The sequence below is a fragment of the Adiantum capillus-veneris genome, chromosome 1, assembly GCF_014529385.1.
Source record: "Adiantum capillus-veneris isolate H3 chromosome 1, ASM1452938v2, whole genome shotgun sequence".
NCBI classification, from domain to species: Eukaryota; Viridiplantae; Streptophyta; class Polypodiopsida; order Polypodiales; family Pteridaceae; genus Adiantum; species Adiantum capillus-veneris.
In genome coordinates, this window is record NC_140931.1 from 98214678 (window position 1) to 98236657 (window position 21980).

A 21980-nucleotide genomic window follows, 5' to 3' on the forward strand; every position below is an offset into this window, starting at 1 on the left:
TCAAAGCATGAATGATGGAATAAAGCGTATCCTCATAATGTTCCTTTTATTAAACTCTATGATATTTTTGACATAATTAGGTAATTTATAGCCTAATTATGAAGGGGCCTCATAAGGAGAAGTTGATGCCCCATACTACCTCTCGAAGTTTGAAGATGTTTCTTTCAAAAAAATTGGAAGGCTTCCTTGTATTTTCGTTGATGGAGAGCTCAACTCATACAATCACCTTCTATCGGGCGGCTAGAGCATGTTCCTTCTATTGACCTCTATGATATTTTTGACATAATTAGGTGGTTTACATCATGCAATAGATCAAGGTTCCCACATCTTGTAGAGTACGGGCCTCCGTTGCAAACCGCAAGGTTCCTCCACCTATTGAAGGGCCCACCAATCTTATCCCTATGGGGGTGTCCTCCTAAACCACCTAATTCCATTTAAAGGCATGGTCGTGGCTGAATGGGCCTCATGACTAATTGAGATGGACACCCTCAAAGGGAATCAATGGTCGATGTTGAAAGGCGCAAGTGGTCATTTATGCTGTCAGATCTCGATTGTGCATAGTTGTGATCACGGTATGCACTATATGGATGTAATCACGGTATAATATTGAAAGGGTACGCACATGACAAGTCCTTCTCAGTTTGAATCGTGCCTCCACTTTTCAAGGCTTATGCCGGCAAGCTCGTATTGCGCACATAGGCAGTGCACTTGCAGAAGAATCACTCAGCGGCATGCTGAAGTTTGCGGGCAAAAAGGGCCGCCAACAGAAAATTGTGTGTGTAGTCCTACTTTCACGGTTTTGACGCTGTAGGAGGGATCCAGCGGCCAACTCAGCAATTTCCTGACGCAGCGGCAAAATTTCATTTCATGTGCCCAACCTTTTGATGGGAGCTACACATAAGTGTGTGTATAAGCTGCCTTGAAAGGTGAATCCCCACCCCAAACGTCATTGACATCCTAGTGCCCTGGGTGGCCCAAACAATTTAACGAGAAAATCTAAATGTCGTGTTCGCGGCCTTCCCCATCACGTACGTCGTATGCGCCAGCACAGCGAGAGGCCTCTCTGCAGATGAAGCCAGTTCAGTCCTCATCGTTTCTCACTGCGCGGACGAGGACAGTGCTTGATTGTGCTTACTGCGATGGTGCGACGCCATGGTTGGCAATATCCTGCTCACATGTACCAGGTGTGTGTGCGTGCGCGTCTTCTTTCATCATAAGAATTTATGAGAAGCGAGAGGTTGCTAGTCGTGGCACCACCAAGTTATACGTGTTGCATTTTGAACCTCCTGAAGACAGAGATTTAATGGTTCAAGGAGGAGACCCTTTTTACAGGTGTGGCTCGGTTTGCACGTAGTCATTTTGAGCCGTCATTGTCAAGGGTAGGAGTAAATCACAACAAGGGAGTGATAAGTCAGTGTGTGTCATAATTGACCTGTAGAATGACGTTGTTGGTCATCCATTTGGGGGGGGGGGGGGGGGGGGGTGGGCGCTCCGGGGGCTTCAGAATGTGAGCAGACCATGGTGCATTTATTTTGTTTACAAGTATTGCTTGATGCTTTATTTATTATCTTAGAGAACCACTTCACTCCAATTGTGTTCCTTCCTCTTTGCTGGTTGGGATCCTAGCTCTTGTTAGAGTTTTTGAGGGTCATCTCCCAGGAATATGTCCAGGTTTTATGGAACAAGGGTTTCTTTGTGGCTGTGCCCAGTCTTCGATGCTAGGCTCTCCTATTTGGTTCAGGGGCGTGTCCCCACATATTGTTTAATCAGGGGTCAGGTTCAGTAGGGCAGCCTTTGGGCTGGTGACTCTTCTCTTGTATACATCCGTTCTCATCCCACAATGAGAACAAGATCTGGTTCTTTTAGAACACTTGTTTATTAGCAGGCATGATCATCTTGTTACCTATGCTTAGGTGGTACATCAGGTCGTTGATATTGATACTGGCTGGGAAGCGTTGTTGTCATCTCAAGTGGAGTGGGAGTGCTTCAATGCAAAAGGGGGCTTGCACCTCTTGCATAGACATATGTTTGCTTATAGAAGCAGGTTCTTCATTAATAGAGGGTTTTTTTACTCTTCTGGATAAGGTAGAAAGGCAAGACAACAGCTTCTTTGTTCTACACGAGCTTTCAAAGGACATGTTAGGGATGCATTACCCGAACCAAATTATTTAACAACGTAGTTCTTGAAACAAATGGTTATGAGTTCATGACACAGAGATTAGAGGGGGATTTCGGGTTTTCTCTTAGAGACTTAGAGAGGGATAGGCCTCTTTGTTGGGGATAGGCCTTGTTGTCTCCTCATTGCAACAAGCCCACGTAGTTGATCCAGCTTCCGTATATATAGAGCCTAGAGGACGTACTCAGATTTTTGCCGATGCTATGACGGATGAGGGGAGGACTCATCATCTTTGTGAGTGTTATGGGGCGTGGCTGCGGGACCTTCAAACTTGACTTGGAGCCGCGGACGTTTGACAATCCTTCAATAAAACAAGTTAGCAGACCGAACGAGAACTTGAGGGGCAATCCACGGAAGGCACGAGAGACACGATTTTGAGAAAAACCTCGAATGGGGACTTTGTATGATTCCAAAAAGATGATTACAAAAAGGGTCAAAGGCCTCTACGAGCACCTCTATTGACAGTGGGTTACCTAGACTTCAACCTAGATGGATTTATTGACGTGAGGGTTGCCAACTTGGCCGGCACTCTTTGAATTACCCTGGTTCAATATGTCCGGATCACCCAAAGAGGAGTACTTCTCCCTTATAGTTGCAAATAATTCGGGGCGGGCCGAAAAACCATAAATTTGCCAAAATTGTCAAAACGGCGCTCTCGGGTGCTCCTCGGCCCAAGCGGGGCTCCAAACATGAAAATGTCTCTTCGGGGGCTTGCGGAGTTGTTAGGCTCACGGGGCCGACGGGTCCAAAAACGGTGAAAAAATGGCCTGCGGGAAGGCAGGTACGCGTGAGGGACATTCACGGGGCATCGTTGAGAAGAATCGCCAACGGACCGTTGGGGGACACCGGGACCTCCCACGCAAGAGAACCCCAATATTCTCCCCCCCTTAAGGGGCTTTGACGTCCTCATCAAACCTAATGCATATTTACAATTCGCATGCATCGCATAAGTAATGGATCTGTTTGCATAACTACAGCATAGTGACTGCATTGACGCTTAACGAGAAGTATATACCATAGTTACCCGGAACAGGGAACAGGGATTGGCAACGAGCATGAAATGCTATTCCCTATTACGGATACTCACATTTGAAACACGGAACGGGGATTTGGAACGGGTAGCTGGAATGGAAACGGGGAATGTGTTAGGACAGGCACCATGTGCCAACGGAAAAGAACAGACTGAGCAACTTTAAGCACTTCAAATAACAATTGAACTGAAAGAGATAGACGACACGAGATAGGGAGTGGTTGAGTTCCACCCTAAGAGAGCACTAGCCCCAAAGGTTGGTGTAACAAACTGCTGACGTGTCAAAGCCTAAAGAATGGAGCCAACTTACAGATGCCGGCCGAGGGGCCTAAACCCTAAGAAGAACAAGTAACAGAAGAAGTGTTACAAAGTGTTGACGTTGTTGCCCGAGAGCAGAAAACCCTAACCCTAACTTTTGCCAGAAACCCTAACTGTTGAAACCCTAATTCCAAAAACCCTAACTTTTGAAACCCTAATTCTGAAAACCCTAACCCTAAAACCTGCAAACCCTAATTCTAAAAACCCTAACCCTAAAACCTGCAAACCCTAATTTTGGAAACCCTAACCCTAAAACTGCAACAGCGTGGCTGATTTCCGAAAATTGCGCTGGCATGATGACGTGGCAGGTTGTACGAATTTCCGTGATTTACGTTGGCAGCTTTTGGCATTGCTTTTTGGCCAGAAGCTTTTGAGTTTGAAAGCTTTTCATGTAAACTGCTTTTTGGACCAGAAGCTTTTCATTTTGAAAGCTTTTTATGTAAACTGCTTTTTAGGCCAAGGGCCTTTAAGTATGAGGCTAGGGCTCATTCTCTGGCATGCTTCATGGAGAAGGTGCAGAGTCTGGAGTACCGGCTTGTACTTTGATGATGCAATATAAAGAAATATTGAAAGGGGCGCCAAGGTTTGGGGCCAATACTCTTTGGGGTGGAATTCCGCCACTCCGTGTCGCGTGTCGTCTCTCTCTTTCAGTTTAGTTGTTATTGAAGTGCTAAAAGTTTGTTCAGTCTGTTCTTTTCTATTGGCACGTGGTGCCCGCCTTGTGACAGTGGTATCAGAGCATCAGGCGTGTGCTTTTCTGAAAGCATACCGGTCCTACCAAAAGAGCAGACAGAGCTATTGGAATTTGATTCGAGGTAACTTCGCCCTTCAACCCGGACTTATTAGCCACTTCCACCCTTACTTCATCGCGCATCGGGCGCGTTCCCGTCTTCACCGCAGTGTCTTATGGGGCATAATCCAATTAAGATCACTTGCAAGAGAAGGATCCAGATTTGTTTCAAGTCACTGTTTTTTTTTTCTCAGAAGCAGTGCCATGCAGATGTTGATGTCAACAGCTACCAAGCAGCATACTCCAAGTACTTGGCAAGCTTTCAAGAAAATTTTTGCCCGAAGTTGTATGGTTTCTAACATATTCCTTTGGAGTGCAACTTCTGGCGGAGTGGGGTATCCTGAAATGCTTGCCATGGAAACCCTAGCAGATTATAACTTGAAGTTTCTCGACATCTCCCAGTAGATGTCTCTTCATGATCAGATGACCTTGGAGGTTCGGTGTGATTGCTATCTCTTGGGACTACCATCGCCGCTAAAGAAACACTGTTTGTCTAAGAGCTGATGGACCATGTTGTGCTCGGCTACGACCTCATGGAAGGAACCTAACCCTAATTTTTGGTGCAGGTTTCAACATGGAAAGTCAGTCGACTTTTCGAGCTCGACTGATGTCGAGATTGCTTTTTAAGTTTGAGTTTTGTTTGATCTTGTTTGGAATCTGTTTGAAATGGATGGTATCTGTTTTGAACCTGTTTTGGTGCCGATTTGAAATGTTTGACTTTGGTTTCAATACTGGTTTCATTGATTGGTGATTTTTACTCCCGGGTGGAGAAGTGAGAAATACTGTTTTGGTATTGTTTGAACCTCGGAACGACGCAGGCCGATGCCTGGGGAGCGTTTCGTTGTATGCTAGAAAACCTCCGAACGATGCAGGCCGATGCTTGGGGAGCGTTTGGTTGTATGCTTGAACCTCCAAGCGATGCAGACTGCGGGCTGGGGATCGTTTGGTTGTACAATCCTTTGAGCTCACGGCCCGGACCTTTTTAGGTTATTTGCGGGGGGAGTGACGAGGTAGTCGTTGAGTAGCTTTATACCGCAGACCGTTTGTCTCGGGGGGAGTGCTCAACGGTGCTGTTTGTTGTGTCTTGTAACGTGCATATGTGTTGCATTGTGATGTGTCAATTATTGAATATTCCTAATTGGATGAGATTGCCTGGGTATGTAATTTTAGTGCATCAAGACACCCGTGGAAGATCAGTACGGTCTGGGTGTGATGGCTAATTTTACTACGTTGGAATATCACGAGTTTCGATCTGGACGAAAGGAGAAGCTAACTCCTTGATCAAAAGAGCAGAAAGGAGAAGCTAACTCCTTGATCAAAAGAGCAGAAAGGAGAAGCTAACTCCTTAATAAAAAGAGCAAACTGATAGTCCCTCGGAAATTTTTGAGCTAACTTGAGTTGTTTTGCAGATATGCTGTAATCGCAGACGATTACTCTCTTTCAAGAAGGGGAGATGTAACAAACTGTTGACGTGTCAAAGCCTAAAGAATGGAGCCAACTTACAGATGCCGGCCGAGGGGCCTAAACCCTAAGAAGAACAAGTAACAGAAGAAGTGTCACAAAGTGATGACGTGGTTGCCTTAGAGCAGAAAACCCTAACCCTAATTTTTGCCAGAAACCCTAACTATTGAAACCCTAATTCCAAAAACCCTAACTGTTGAAACCCTAATTCTGAAAACCCTAACCCTAAAACCTGCAAACCCTAATTTTGGAAATCCTAACCCTAAAACTGCAACAACGTGGCTGATTTCCGAAAATTACACTGGCATGATGACGTGGCAGGTTGTACGGATTTCCGTGATTTACGCTGGCAGCTTTTGGCATTGCTTTTTAGCCAGAAGCTTTTGAGTTTGAAAGCTTTTCATGTAAATTGCTTTTTGGACCAGAAGCTTTTGATTTTGAAAGCTTTTCATGTAAACTGCTTTTTAGGCCAAGGGCCTTTAAGTATGAGGCTAGGGCTCATTCTTTGGCATGCTTCATGGAGAAGGTGCAGAGTCTGGAGTACCGGCTTGTACTTTGATGATGCAATATAAAGAAATATTGAAAGGGGTGCCAAGGTTTGGGGCCAATACTCTCTGGGGTGGAATTCCGCCACTTCGTGTCGCGTGTCGTCTCTCTCTTTCAGCTCAGTTGTTATTGGAGTGCTAAATGTCTGTTCAGTCTGTTCTTTTCTATTGGCACGTGGTGCCCGCCTTGTGACAGTTGGCGCCCCTCTCGGTATTTTTTTTTATTGCTTGAATGCAGTACAACGTTGGTACTCTAGACTCTGCACCTTCTCTAGGAAGCATGCCAGAGAATGAGCCCTTGGCTCATATAAAGGCCCTTGGCCATGAAAAGCAGTTACATGAAAAGCTACAAACTCAAAAGCATCAAGCCCAAAAAGGGGGTGCAACTGAAAACACGAAAATCCGTACACCTGCCACATCATCAGCTTCAATGCAAAACGCAAAAGTCCGTACATGTTGCCACGTGGCACTGTCAGCGCAATATGCGGAATTCCGTACATGTCTGCCACGTCATCAAGCCTTTACGCAAGGGATTCTGGTGTGGGTCTTGCTTTATTTAGGTCACTTTGGCCCCATCGGATGGGGTCCCATAAGCTGGTCGGAACTCTTCTTTAAAGATAGGCCACTCAACAAGACTTTGCAAGTTGGTAAAACTTCTTCTGTTGCTTCTAGGTTTTAGGTTCCTCGGCTGGGATCTGCATGTTGGCTCTATTCTTCAGTGGCTTGACATGTCAGCAATCTGTGACAGAACGGAGACCTAAATGGCCATTCCTTGTGACTATGGTATATACATCGCATGATCAAAATCAGATTTTGGGCAGGTGCTTGAGCTTAGGCATATTGTAATATTTGAGCAATAGCTGCTTATCTATTGCAATGACTTTGTCTACATGCAATTAAGTGGGGCGGCCACGCCACTTGATGTAGAACTCTGGCACCTTGTGCACAAAGGGGTTAATGCCTTTGTCTAATTAGGGCGCATGTTTGCCGAATCTTTTATATTCGTGAACATAGTCACCACCCAAAAAGGAAATGGGAGAAACAGAAACAGAAACGGAAAAACCAGTGTTTTGGAGTTTCCCCCGAGGCAGAAATTGTTGAGAAACGCATTTTATTTTTCAATTTGTAAACAATGTATTTTATAAAACAAGTAGCCTAGGAGCGGCCATAGGTGTATTCAGAATTGAAAAATGAGAAGATCTAATTCAAAGGTTTCAAACTTAATGGTCAAACACAGAAACGACAAACCTACTAGTTACAAGTTTACAACTTACCACCTCATAGACTGTTTTCAAACCAGAACCTAGTACTTCATGGTGTGACGAGTCAAACCAAGATACAATCACACATGATACATGCAAGTTTGTAACATGTGACATGTCAAAATGTCAAGAGCCATGACACATAGTATCCGAGATCCAAAACATCAATGTCATAAAACAAGATCAAAGGTGAGAGTCCTAATGTATCACTGAAATCACTACAAACATAAGATAGGGTCCATAATCAAAATAGTAGTCCATAATGTGAATGATCATGCTCAAGAATCTTAAAAAAAAAATCATGCTCAAGAACCTTAAAAAAATGACATCTCGAAACGCCGTTTTGGCCGGTCCGAAACGGTGGGGAAACTCTGTTCCCGTTTCCCCTCCCCGAAACGCCGTTCATGTGACTATGTTCATGAAACTGCTTCAATAAACTGACAAGGAAGACATTATGGATTTTGACATTGGATGGAAGCTCTAGCTTGTACCAGACATTGTTGTAGTCCTGCAATATTCTATAAGGCCTATAGTACCTGCCTGGTCCTGTGGTTAAATTTGGGAGTCAGGTTTTCAAGAAGGTTGATATTCTGCGTACTGACCAACATTAAGTCCCCTTTTTAAAAAAACTCCGGGTGCTTGTTTTCATTCTGCATGGTCACATACTTTTCTTTGTATTTGTTCAAGTGTTGCTTGGCCACATCCAATTGTTTATGCCAATTTAACAAGAACTGTTCGGCATCTTGATCATCTGCTTGCACCCCGCTTGAAGCAATGGCCAACGATGTGATGACTTCCTTACGTGTAGCAAGCTCGAACGGGGTGTAATCGATCCTCGTGTGTACACTGCATTACATTGGAATTCTAAGACCTCAAGGAAGTCAGCCTAGTCTTTCTGGTCTGCTTGCACATAACATCTGATATAATCTTCAAAAGTTAAAGGCCTTGATTGATTCGCTCCGTTTGCCCATCGGTGTGGGGGTAATAGGTAGAGGAAAACCTGAGTTGTGTGCCAAGCAGTTTCGATAACTCTCTCCACATATCACTCAAGAATCAGCCATCCCGATCTTACACTATTGCGAAGGGCAGACCACGATTTTGAAAACATTTTTGAAGAAAAGCCGCGCTTGTGGTTTGGTAAGGAGCGAGCAGCGGCTTAGCAGGGATGAAGTGAGACTGTGTTGAAAAATAATCCACCACCACAAATACCGTGGTGAATTTGTGGCTCGCTGGTAGGTCCACTATGAAATCCATATCGACCACATCCCACGGACGGGAAGGCGTAGGCATTGACATCGAAAGCTTTGCTGGATTCTCTGTGCTTTGACTAGCTGACAAGTGGGGCAAGTTCTTACATGTCTCCTTTATACAACGTCTATGGGACCTCCCCAAAGATAGATATTCCCGGTTGGCTCGAGTCCTCCCGACAGCTAGCTCTGCAGGGGGATATAATATGTTGGTATGGGCAAATGACATCATGGTTTTAGCTACATGTATTCAACATGGACAGATTGCCCCCCTTCGAGTACTCTCTGGATGCACCCTCTTTGACCCTACATAGACTGAGATCACCAGACTCGTTCGCCAGGACCCGATTCAGCTAGATACCTAGAGGACATGGATACAACCGACACAAGAGCTGGGCACGAAGATGGCATTCTATAGAGAGCATCTTCTCCAGCTCACAGAGAATGGTTTTGTGACCAGGCCTAGATACATGGACATTGTCATGAGGACGTGGCAATTGCTAACTTGAGTTGTTGGTTTCTTTCCGATGATTTTTGTTTAATTTTTGGGACCCTCTTTTTGAAGTTGCAAATGATTTGACATTGCGTGGCCAGTGTGAAACGGCCGATGGTTGAGAGTTTCACCCGCAGTCGGGAAGGGCAAGTCACCACAAGTTGGTTGGGCTAGTCGACACTAGAATCCGAGCAGTGAAAGGGTGTCTAGGCTCAGTTCAAAGTCATTTAGGCCCCTCGCGACACTTATAAGTTGGTGGGTACTAGGGAATTAACTCAAAAGAGGCAAACTGGACACATGGCGGCTCCACATGTGCTTGCCAGGTCTGCAAGAAGAGGAGGCGCCCATTTCAAGAGAGGGGGATTTTTGCTTCAGTGTGTGTGAGTAGTGGGTGCATGTGCTCACAGCTTTAATGGAAAGCTTGCCTTCTCCCTTGCTCTATGCAGCGTGACGATTTGCTCTCGCGCATCTCTCTCCCACCTTGGCACATATGGTAATGCCCCTCTAGTTGGGCTACTCAGATGACCATGTACAGTTCTGGGGGTTTTATGCGCGTTTGTCAAGGCAAGAGCCTTCTGTATAGGAACCGGATTAGCTAATTGCTAATCCCTTTCAGGTACGCACAGTTCCATCGCGAAGGAATGCGAAAACGGAGAGTTTTCTCGCGTGAAAACTCGTCCGATTTACAGGGGAACTGTCCCATTGCATGCGGGAGCACCTGAGACACGCGTAGGCGTGCTTGCTCCGCTCGAAACGGTCCAAAAACAGAGAATTACAGTCTGCTGTGTTTTTTTGCAGGTTTAGGGTTTTGCACCTAAACTGCAGGGAATTGCCAGGGGAGCTTCGAAAAGGCCTTGGGATGCGTGTACAGCAGAGTTACCCGGAACGCGGAACGGGAACGGCGACGGGCCTCCCTGCGGAACGGGGGAACGGGAATGGGCCCGGAACGGGAACGGCGCGGAACGGCAGGCTAAAAAAACACCCAAATATTATTTTTTTTAGCGTTATGTGTTTGAATACAAGTAGTATTAGAGTCCTTTGACTCTAATACCCACAAAAAACACGGTTCGAAGACCATTTAACCTTATTATGACTTGATTGGGATGTGAGGCGCCCAGAGTACATAGCCAGATGAACAACAATGAGCAAACACAATGCCCATAGTACATACACAATGCTCTCAAATAATTGCAAGAGTAGTAGTCAGAGATAACACTTTGGAATTAATTATGGCTAACATAGTAACAAGCCTCAAGGGCCGCCAGCGGCCAAGGTGCTACAAAAAAACCAAAGGGGGGCAAAGTTCAAACCAGACTTCAGTGACCACAATACCAAAAGACTGAAGGTGACAAATACCATAAAGATGCTAGTAGCTACAAATGGCAAAGAGGGCAAGGCTCAAGCAGCCATACAAAAAGGTGGATAAATGGCAAAGACTCAAGACTCAAGAGCCACTAGCCTGAGAGGCCTCCCAATCCGTAGTAGCCGGCTGTAAATCATGCACATCCTCCCATTCCTCATCATCGAGGTCTAGGTCCGGCTCGATCTCAGCCACAGATGAAGTACCTGGTGTTGGTGGATGTGCATCTCCATCTATGGCCGCTGTCCACTCTGCAGAGAGGACATCGGCGGACTTGCCACTCTCAGTGGCATCATGAGAGTGCACAAAGTACATCTCTCCACTGGAGTATGCGACGAGACCATGGATAGATCTCTTCCTTGTATCGCTCCACCCGTCAGCAATGAGGGAAACGCCATGTTTTGCCCAAAGACGCTGAATGTTGAGGGTTGCTTGCTCCACGATAGCCTTCTCTCGATCGAGCAAGGTGGTTCGGAGAGCCTCTGAAGATGGCGGCACATAGCCGGTGCCATACTCTCCTATCTGTTGCACCATGACTTTCCAATACTCCGACCTATTTCGATCAAACATAGAAGAGGTTAGTATCAAAAAAGTGGAAACGACGATAACGGAAGAAATGAGAGAGAAGATTGATGAATCATAAAACAATGTACATACCTCGCTGCGACAAATGGGATATGGTCGTAATAGAAGAATCGGGCCACGGCCGCATCCACCTCTTCTTTCTTCTTTGGGTCCCAAGAGGTGGTAAGGGTCTTTTGGCGACGAATTGGACCTTTTGAAGATGCACCAACACCTACACCGGGTAGAGAGGAAGAAGGGAAAATGAGGATCTTTGGATCAATACCTTTGCGTGCCGGCTTGGCTTTATGGTTGAATTGCCGATCCTTTTCCTCGAGCTCCTTCCTCTTCTCGATGGTTACGTTGGCACAAAATTTCACCTCATGTCCCGGCACTCGAAGAAAGTGTGCCCTCACTTTGTCATGCCCCCCTTTCCACGTGTAAGAGCATAGCTTGCATCCCCATGCACGAGAACCTCCCGCCGCCGACAAGGTGCCCTCCGAGGTCACTTCATCCCACCACGACCATTCCTTCGCCTTTTGAGTGTTGCCCGCATGAACGGAGGGGGTTGAACGAGAAGAAGAGGCCATGGATGATGGATTATCCGTGAAAGAGAGAGCTTGATCTTGAACTTTGAGAGAGAGAGAGAGGGATTGAGAGAGAGAGGCTTGCCGCTTGATTCCGTGAGAGCTTGAGCCTTGAGCCTTGAAAGTTGAGGGTTAGAACTTAGAAGTTAGCCCAAGAGAGAGAGAGGTTGAGAGCTTGAGCCTTGAGGCATGCCGCGGCGCCACACTATGGCTTGAGAGTTGAGAGCAAGCTAGGGAGAATGAGCTTGGCTTGAGAGTTGAGAGCAAGGCTCAAGCAAGGGAGAATGGGCCTTGAGGCTTGATGAGTGTGTGAAGAATGGGGGAGGAGGGGGGCATTATATACTTTTTTGACTGCTGAAAATGGCCGTTGGCTGCCTAACAGTCATTTTTTTCAATTTCAAAAACTGCCGTTTATGGCCGTTCCGGCCGTTCCGTCCCGTTCCAGCCCGTTCCGGTTGTCCCGTTCCGGTGACAGTTTCTAGCCGGAACGCCGTTCCGTTCCGACGCGTTCCAGAAAATCCCAGCCGGCCGGAACGCCGTTCCGGCGTTCCAAGGCCCGAAATGTCCGTTCCCTGGTAACACTGGTGTACAGGGCAGTAGGCACCAAACAGTGGCAAAACAGAAAATTACAGCATGCTGAAATTGACCTGCAGCTCACTGGAAAGCTTCCATTCCGCGAGTCCTGGACGTGTACTTTTGAGCTACAGGGATATTTGCATCGTTATACTGGCGAAATTGGGTCAAAAACCTGCAATTACAGCCATGGACAGGTGGGGACAGCTTGGTGAGGGCTAGGTACAAGGGTTCGGATCGTTTATTTTTTAGGGGAGCCTCGGGAAAGCATTGGGTGCTTGTACAGGCCATTTTGGAGAGATTTCCCGTGAGGAATCTCGTTTAATTCAGGGGGCAAGTGACCCTACAGGTGTGAGCGCTCGAGGGCCACTCAGAAAAGTGATCGGCACGCGGATCGGAGCGCAAAACAGAGAATTCAGCGAGCTGCAATTTCTCGCCAGGTTTTGCAAAGAGCTTCAAAGTGTGTGGAAAGTCTATGTTTCCTTGGGATTTTGTCCGTGGAGACTTGGACTGTGGTTATGTTGCCAAAATCGGGTTGGAGTTCAGGAATTTTCAGCCCGATAAAAGTGGGACATCTTGTGGAAGTTTACAGGTTTTTCTCAAGTATAATAAGAATAAAGAAATACAGAGAGGGGCGCCAGTCTATGGGGCCAACGGGGTGTCGTTGTCTGCTTGGTAGCGCTCTAGCTGCCATGTTGTGGTTCATCTTGAAGTGTTGAATTTCAGTCACAGGCTTATTCGTGAAGTTCCTTTGTGTCGTAAAGTCTAAAGTAAAGAATTTCGGGTGATAGCCAAAGCCTACCGCCCCACCATGGGCTGGTTTCAAGGTTCCGTGGCCGGGACATCAATCACTTTTTTCTCAAAGAGTGAGCCTCGGTTGTTTTGGGTAAAGACACAGAGTATAGGAACTTGGAATTACACTATGGCTGACAGGAGAGATGACACCAGGGAAAAGGGTTCCTCTTCACAGGACAAACAGGAAATTCCGCATGTCCGCCCTGCCAAAAAGTGGTCAAATTAGGGCTGATTTTTTGCTGCGTTTTTAGGGTTTGCAAGTATGAACCAAGATGAGATAGGGAGAGGCTTCACGGTGGTAGATTGGCCACTAGATCTCCTGCGGGAGTGATGTGGGTCTGCCAGGTGACACGTTGCTTGCCGATTCTCTGAGGCGATTGCTTGGATTCTTTGACGCATCGGTAAATCATCTTGAAATTTGAGCTTACTTGGTCGTGGGTGGTACGTCACTGGTTGTGGAATTATGCTCGTTTGCAGAGGCAAGAGTCTTTTGCACACGTAAAAATTTAGGGACAGGTTGCAAAGATGCTACTTGGTGAAGTTCAAGAACTATCCACCTATGAATGCAAAGTGGATGGAAAAGCATGAAATGTCAGTCACCAAATATATTGCAACTTTACCTTGAGGCCTTTGGGTTACAGCCTACGTATGCCCCAACCCAACGTCTGCAAAGGAGGGGTAATGATAGAGCTAGCACATCAAATGTACTCATGGATTCAGTGCAATAGCAGTGTACAGTTTGACAAAAGTATGAAGGTCTCATTAAGTCATTTGTACACATGTTTTGACAGTCTTTCTTGCGGATACATGCGATGATAAAAGAGTGCTAAGAACACAAGATCATCAGCGTCATGTATTTATGGCACGCAATCGAGGATGTTTGCGATTTTAAGAGGGTGGTATGTCATGAGGACGTGGCAATTGCTAACTTGAGTTGTTGGTTTCTTTCCGATGATTTTTGTTTAATTTTTGGGACCCTCTTTTTGAAGTTGCAAATGACCTGACATTGCGTGGCCAGTGTGAAACGGCCGATGGCCGAGAGTTTCACCCGCAGTCGGGAAGGGCAAGTCACCACGAGTTGGTTGGGCTAATCGGCACTCGAATCCGAGCAGTAAAAGGGTGTCTAGGCTCAGTTCAAAGTCATTTAGGCCCCTCGCGACACTTATAAGTTGGTGGGTACTAGGGAATTAACTCAAAAGAGGCAAATTGGACACATGGCAGCTCCACATGTACTTGCCAGGTCTGCAAGAAGAGGAGGCGTCCATTTAAAGAGAGGGGGCTGATTTTTGCTTCAGTGTGTGTGCTACAGTGTGTGTGAGTAGTGGGTGCAGGTGCTCACAGCTTTAATGGAAAGCTTGCCTTCTCCCTTGCTCTATGTAGCGCGACGATTTGCTCTCGCGCATCTCTCTCTCCCCTTTGAACATATGGTAATGCCCCTCTAGTTGGGGCTACTCAGATGACCATGTACAGTTCTGGGGTTTTATGCGCGTTTGCCAAGGCAAGAGCCTTCTGTACAAGAATCGATTAGCTAATTGCTAATCCCCTTCAGGTACGCACAGTTCCATCGCGAAGGAATGCGAAAACAGAGAGTTTTCTCGCGTAAAAACTCGTCCGATTTACAGGGGAACTGTCCCATTGCGTGTGGGAGCACCTGAGACACGCGTAGGCGTGCTCGCTCCGCTTGAAACGGTCCAAAACAGAGAATTACAGCCTGCTGTGTTTTACTGCAGGTTTAGGGTTTTGCACCTACACTGCAGGGAATTGCCAGGGGAGCTTCGGAAAGGCCTTGGGATGCATGTACAGGGCAGTAGGTACCAAACAGTGTCAAAACAGAAAATTACAGTATGCTGAAATTGACCTGCAGCTCACTGGAAAGCTTCCATTCCGCAAGGGAAAGTGTCCTGGACGTGTACTTTTGACCTATAGGGATATTTGTGTCGTTATGTTGGCGAAATTGGGTCAAAAACCTGCAATTACAGCCATGGACAGGTTTGGACAGCTTGGTGAGGGCTAGGTGCAAGGGTTCGGATCGTTTATTTGTCAGGGGAGCCTCGGGAAAGCATTGGGTGCTTGTATAGGCCATTTTGGAGAGATTTCCCGCGAGGAATCTCGTCTAATTCAAGGGGCAAGTGACCCTACAGGTGCGAGAGCTCGAGGGCCACCCAGAAAAGTGATCGGCACGCAGATCGGAGCGCAAAACAGAGAATTCAGCGAGCTGCAATTTCTCGCCAGGTTTTGCAAAGAGCTCTAAAGTGCGTGGAAAGTCTATGTTTGCTTGGGATTTTGTCCGTGGAGACTTCGACTGTGGTTATGTTGCCGAAATCGGGTTGGAGTTGAGGAATTTTCAGCCCGATAAAAGTGGGACAGCTTGCGGAAGTTTACAGGTTTTTCTCAAGTATAATAAGAATAAAGAAATACCGAAAGGGGCGCAAGTCTACGGGGCCAACATGGTGTCGTTATCTGCTTGGTAGCGCTCTAGCTACCAGGCCGTGGTTTGTCTTGAAGTGTTGAATTCCAGTCACATGCTTATTTTTGAAGTTCCTTTGTGTCGTAAAGTCTAAAGTAAAGAATTTCGGTTGAAAGCCAAAGCCTACCGCCTACCATGGGCCGGTTTCAGACACTCACTTATCTCATGGGATACGATGTGCTATCGGCTAGATACGCACAGCTTCACACCAGCTTTGGGTCGAGGCTGGCAAACATAGAGGAGTACCAATAGAGGCCAGGATATGTCCCTTATGCCATATGGAGTGTCACGTGCACATCTAACCCTATGTGCATGTGGACAAGCTACTTCAAGTCCAGGGTTCAGGTCAGCTTAGGAAGTGTTCTGGCACCTTTGTGAGCTTGTGTGCAAGCCGTGCATATCCAGGTACTGTAGTTGCATATCCTGTGGTTGCACACAACATGATCATCAGTATGACGGTCAGTAGCCATCATGAGCATTTTACAGTGCACAGAACCCATTTTCCCTATTTTAGCCATTTTTCACATATTATTAATAAGTGACTTTGTTGGGAAACTGGTGTAAGGTGTAGCGGAAATGAATGTTGAACTTTGCTCAAGATGAGTGCTCCGAAGTGTGCTCAAGGTTCCTTTCACTTACGGAAGGGAGAGCCTTTCGTTCCTTTAGTGAGAGAGTGCAATGGACACAAACAAAGTGATGAACACTGTGAATGAAGGTGTTGAGACTGAGAGATAGAGAGAGAAGAATACGACACCAGAATGTTGTCAAACCCTCCTTCGAAGGCCCCACTCTCTATGGCGAGAGCGGTCTACTATTGATTGCACAAATCTCTACAATGCTTTGACTTGCCGACGATGAGGACGACGAGAAATCTGAAAATGCTAATGGTTGAAATCTGAAAATCTTTATCTGCTGAATTCTGACTCATGTCGGTGACGATGTTGATGACGACGATGCGACGACGACGGGCTGAAAACGCAGATGCTGAAATCTGCGTTTTCCGGGCTGAAACTGCAAACTTTGCGGGATTTGATCGTGCGGCGAGGATCTGCTGCGAGAAGGTGAGATCTGCGAGGTTCGGGGGTCGTTCTACTGTGCCTAAGTGCTGAAAACTGAAAACGCTGATGCTTCTAACTGTTCCGTCGCAAAGGATTTGCAAAACGCTAGGATGGTATGCTGATCCAAAAACGCTATGGCTGATGTAACAAACTTGGACACTCCAAGTCAAGAATCAATCACCACAGCACCAAATAACCACTTCAAAACAATTCACATATCACAATAGATTTGCACTGGCCCAACGGAGTTCCGTGCCTAGAGATATTGGCCCCAAAGAGTGGCGCCCCTTTCGGTATTTCTTTATGTATTAAATCAATGTCAAAGTACAAAGAGCGGTTAGGGTTTCACTCCTAGACTCTGCGTCCAGATGCTCTGAGAAGTGAGCCTCTCACCGCGTATTTAAAGATTACAAGGGATGCCCAAAAGCAGAGTCCCAAAAGCTTCCAGTTCAAAAGCAACCATTCTCCCTCTCTCTTGCAAGAGAGTAAATAAAGCAAAATATTCCCTTTCTCTCTCTGTATCCAAAGCGTAGCCAAAAAAAGCATGCTAGATTGCGTCGCTAGGAGGATGAAAAGCAGCCTCCATGATTTTCGGAAATCCGTACACTGTTGCCACGTGGCATTGCCGCCTGCTTTTAGGGTTTCCAACCACTTTAGGGTTTTAGCCAGCAGTTAGGGTTAGGGTTTCCAAAAATTAGGGTTTTTGCAAAATTAGGGTTTTTGGCAGAAATTAGGGTTTGCAAGAATTTTAGGGTGTCTGGCAAAAATTAGGGTTTTTGTTGTCGGTAGCCACGTCATCACTTTGTGACATACCCCCCTCTTGAAAGCATTGTAATCTAGCACACATCTAGCACATGTACCAAATCGACAGTCACATCACATGACATCACAGGACATCACTAGACATCACATGACATTCAACATTCATTCGGATCTTAGACCATGATTTATCGGCAATGTAGCTAGCAATCGCATCTAGGTCCAATCCGGACCTTATCGATGTCCGATTGACTAACTCCTATTGCAACCATGTCTATTCGAGATCAATCAGACCAAAATGCTGCAGTCATTTCGTCTATCAGTTCCTGCACTTAAAAGAAGTCAATAACAAATCAGTATCATAATGAGGAATTCCATTTCATTAAAGTCATACAGCAGAATACTGTCAGCTTTCAGTATCCCTGAAGCTCAAAGAGACTTCAGTGACTCTAGTATCTAAATCAAGGCATTTGTTGACAAAGGAGCGGAGTAACTCCCCTCTTGTGCATCCCATTGCACCAGATCTCTGGCCAAGCTGAATTCTGGGTTCCGTTTGGAGTAGACTATACTAAACCAAAAGCATCGAGGTAAAGTTTCACAATCTGAGGAGTATCTGCTAGGTCCTCCTCCTCCATCCACTTCGCATCCAATGCAGGATAGTTCTTGAACTTAACCAAGAACCGCCTTCGGACTTTAGCTTTATTCTTCGTATCCTTGTGTGCCAAAATCTGTTCAGGAACAAGGATCTCCTCGTTTTCTTCCACTTCGGGTTGCTCATCAGGCTCCCCATCATCAGACACATCACCCTTAAAAGGTTTCAAGAGACTCACATGGAATGCATTGTGAATCCTCCAAGTATCTGGCAGTTTCAATCGGAAGGAGACATCATTTACCTTTTCAGTGATTTGGAAAGGTCTGTAGTATCGCATACTAAGCTTTGGAAAAAGCCTCTCCTTTCCCTTTTTCTTTCTTAGGCGTGCCCTCTCAAAACGTAAGAGCACCCAATCATCCTCCTTCGATTTCAAGTCGCGACGATGGTGATCTGCTGCCTTTTTCTGTCGTTCTTGAGACTTCTGCAAAGTCTCGCGAACCTTGGCAAAAGCCGTATCCAAATCTCACGTATATTCATCCGCTTCAAAAATCTTATCTTTCGTGCTTAGGAAGGGTGGAACCTTTGCAGCACCTTCAACAATCTCAAATGGCGCCTTCCCCGTCGAAGAGTGTATCGTGTTATTGTAGGCAAATTCCACCAAAGGTAAGTACTTTTCCCATTGAGTCTTCTGATTTGAGATATAAGACTTCAATAAATCTAGAATCACTGAATTTGCAATCTCAGATTGCCCATCAATCTGCGGGTGGAATGATGACGAGATCTGCAACCGCGTGGCAATGTTCTCCCAAATTGCCTTCCAAAACAAACTCGTAAATCTGGGGTTTCTGTCGGAGACAATTGTCTCAGGCATGCCATGTAATCTGAAGATCTGGGCCACAAACAGTCTCGCTAAATGATCCGGCTTGATTGTTTTCTATACTGGAATGAAATGAGCCTGTTTGCTAAATCTGTCAATAACAGTCCAGATACCATCATGACCACTCTGTGTTCTTGGGAGATCAAAAATGAAATCCATTGCAATACTTTCCCGGGGGCGGGTGGGTATGGTAAAGGTTGTAACAATCCCTGTGCCTTATGCCTGTCAAACTTGACCTTCTGATACTAAGCAACTGCGCACAAACTCTTCCACATCCTTTTTGAGTCTCGGCCAAAAGAAGTATCTCTCTACCCCCTTCATGGTGGTAGCAATGCCGCGGTGACTCGTAAGAGGTGGACAGTGGCATTCAGTTATAACCTTTTCCCTCAACGGCTATGTAACGCACAACATGGTTTTTCTCATCAAGTAGCCTTCCTGAATGGAGTATCCTGCTACTGTCTCCCCATCCCGTATCCGTGTGAAAATATCTGCAAAATCTATATCTGTGGCATACTGATTGACCATATCCTCGAAGCTCCTATGATGTATCGCGGAAATAGCCAGAACCAACGGCTTCCGAGACAAAGCATCTGCCACCACATTCTTCTGTCCCTGCACATGGACAATTTGGAAGTGGAACTGTGACAAGATGTTCGTTGTTGCTAAATTGGCTTTATCTGACAGAAATATAATTCTAAATGAATTATCGGATTTATAAGTGAGAGGGTTTTCTCGCTTGGAACACCAAGAAACTAATTCTAAATGAATTATTGGAATTTTAAGTGAGAGGGTTTTTCTCACTGGAGACATCCGAGTACAGAATATTCCTAGTGCGTCATTCAGAGTAATGACGGGAGCACTGTGAAAGGGAATATCTGTAAGGCCACCAGGAACGGGTACTTCTGATGCGCCACATCGGATGGGTGACAGGGAGCATCGGTAAGAAGTATCCGACCATCCGGGATCGGACATCTCTGATGCGTCATAGGATGGGTGACATAGAGCATCGTGAAGGAGACTGTACCGTAAGTTCGGTAGGAAAGGACTAGGTGATGGGTATTCCTGATGCGTCACAAGGTGGGTGACGGTGTCAGGAGTTTTTTGGAGCAAGGGATTGCGCATATGTACATACCCATGCATGGTGCATCGAATAAAGGATTGCCCATTTTCCAGAGCCAGGTGGTTACGTGGGGCACACATGTGTACAGGTAGGACAGGATGTACACAGTGCATCGATTTTCACTATCACCAGTACCAGTGTGTTTTTTCTACAATAATGAGGAGTTGGTGTCACCAACGTGTGACTACTATCTATCCTTTTTGTTGATTTCTTTCTTATTATCTATTTACTTTCACTTTTTGGAAACACCCCTCGGGAAATCTAACTGCCCTGCATTGCATAGCTAGTGTGGAACTGTCCAGAGGCAGTCCAGGCCTGAGGGCAAGAGAGCACTAAGGTTGGACAAGGACTATGGTTAGCCAAGTGGGGTCATTGACTAGCCAAAGTGGAATCCTTTGCTACAGAGGCTACATTTCAATTCTAGGTGTGGCCGCAGTGTACAAAGAGGATCGGATGACCTAGAAAGATACAATGGCAGCATCTCCTAAAATTTAGGGAACTGCTATTTTGGGACCTGAAAATGTGTTGACGTCATTACCTCCGGAATGACAAGGGGAACATTTTCTTACTCTGTCGTGAAGTCAACTGGGCAACCGGTTGGGATATTTTTAGACGGCAACCCCGAAACGGGAAAATGCTTATAAATGTGCCAAGTGGCACCTTCTGGTGCACTTGCCTCATGCAACAAGAAGTGGCGCTGAATTTAGGAGGGGGAGAGCCTCATTTTCAGTTTTTTGTCACAGGTTAAGAGCTATGGAGTGCTTGCTTTCCCTCTTATGCACAGTGCGGTGCCAGGAGTGATGCCCTGCACGCTACGCACTGCCCTCTCTCTCCCCTTTGGCAGTATGTTATGCCCCTCTAGTGGGCTCTTCATTTGACCAATGTACAGTTGTGTGGGTTCATGTGCGATTGCCGAGGCAAGAGCCTCTTGCACAGGTACTGGATTAGCTAGCGGCTAATCCCCCCGCAGGTACAGGTGAATTCGGAGAGTTTCACGCCAGAAATCTCGTCCGATTCAAAGGGCAAGTAGCCCTACAGGTGCGGGAGCTCGAGGACTTGCTACGGATGCGACCGGCACGCGAAACGGAGCCCGAAACAGTAAATTACAACCTGCTGTGTATTTTTGCAGGTTTAGGGTTTTGGCCCTAAACGGACCCTAATACCCCCAAGAGGTTCGGGGATGCAAGGGGACCGCTATACAGGTGATCTGGCGCATTTTCAGGGCTGAAAACAGAGAATTCAGCGTGCTGCAGATTCTCGCCAGGTCTTGCGAAGTGCCCGTATGCGTCGGGAAAGTCAATCAATGCGTGGGAATACTGACTGTGAAGTGTCCTAGTATAGTTATGCTGCCGAAATCGGGCTGGAACAGTGGAAATTCAGCCGAGTTTGTGCGGGGCAGCTTGTAGGGATTCACAACGTTTATTCCCTCTTTTGAAGAATAAAGAAATACCGAAAGGGGCGCCTAAGTTAGGGGCCAATCTGGTGTCGGTCTACTCATACAGGTGCAATCTAGCAGCCTGTATCCCTCTCCCCTTTGTTGTGTCTTGAAAGTACAGGTAAAATAGACGACTAATAATGGGTGAAAGCTAAATCAAGGTTTAAAGTAAAGTCTACCGCCCTTTTTGGATTGAACAGGCCGGTTATAGTTGGTAGCGCGTAAAACGTCTCGAGGAAGCTATCCGCGGGCCGACGACATGAGGTAAGCAGGTGCGTCAGATGGCATCTAGTGGCGTCAGGAGGCCGAATGGGGTCAATATTTGCACGCAGATGAGGACGGACACAACGTGGGTGTTTTCTTATGATAATTATGCAGAAAGGTCATCATGAGGACTATATTTTTGGGGCTACTTCACGTGGTGGCGGAATGCATTATTGGAAAAAGTTGAGTGCCAGGTGTGCGGATGATGCA

The 21980-nt window shown here is 46.3% G+C and overlaps 1 protein-coding gene across 3 annotated transcripts in view; it reads left to right on the forward strand.

Moving 5' to 3' along the window:
* The first annotated feature begins 549 nt into the window (after positions 1-549).
* The window catches only part of LOC147465239 (protein S-acyltransferase 21-like), a 39815-nt gene continuing 18384 nt past the window's right edge, over positions 550-21980 (forward strand). The window contains exon 1 of one of the 3 annotated variants that reach the window (XM_086519023.1): positions 550-572. Coding sequence is in view for 1 of the 3 variants with exons in the window: in XM_086519013.1 (XP_086375139.1) it covers positions 1140-1184 (45 nt within the window). In the remaining 2 variants the exon portion in view is untranslated. Of the gene's footprint in view, positions 573-940; positions 1185-1313; positions 1333-21980 lie in introns of those variants that run through there. The other 2 variants (XM_086519013.1, XM_086519029.1) reach the window with 2 other exon arrangements.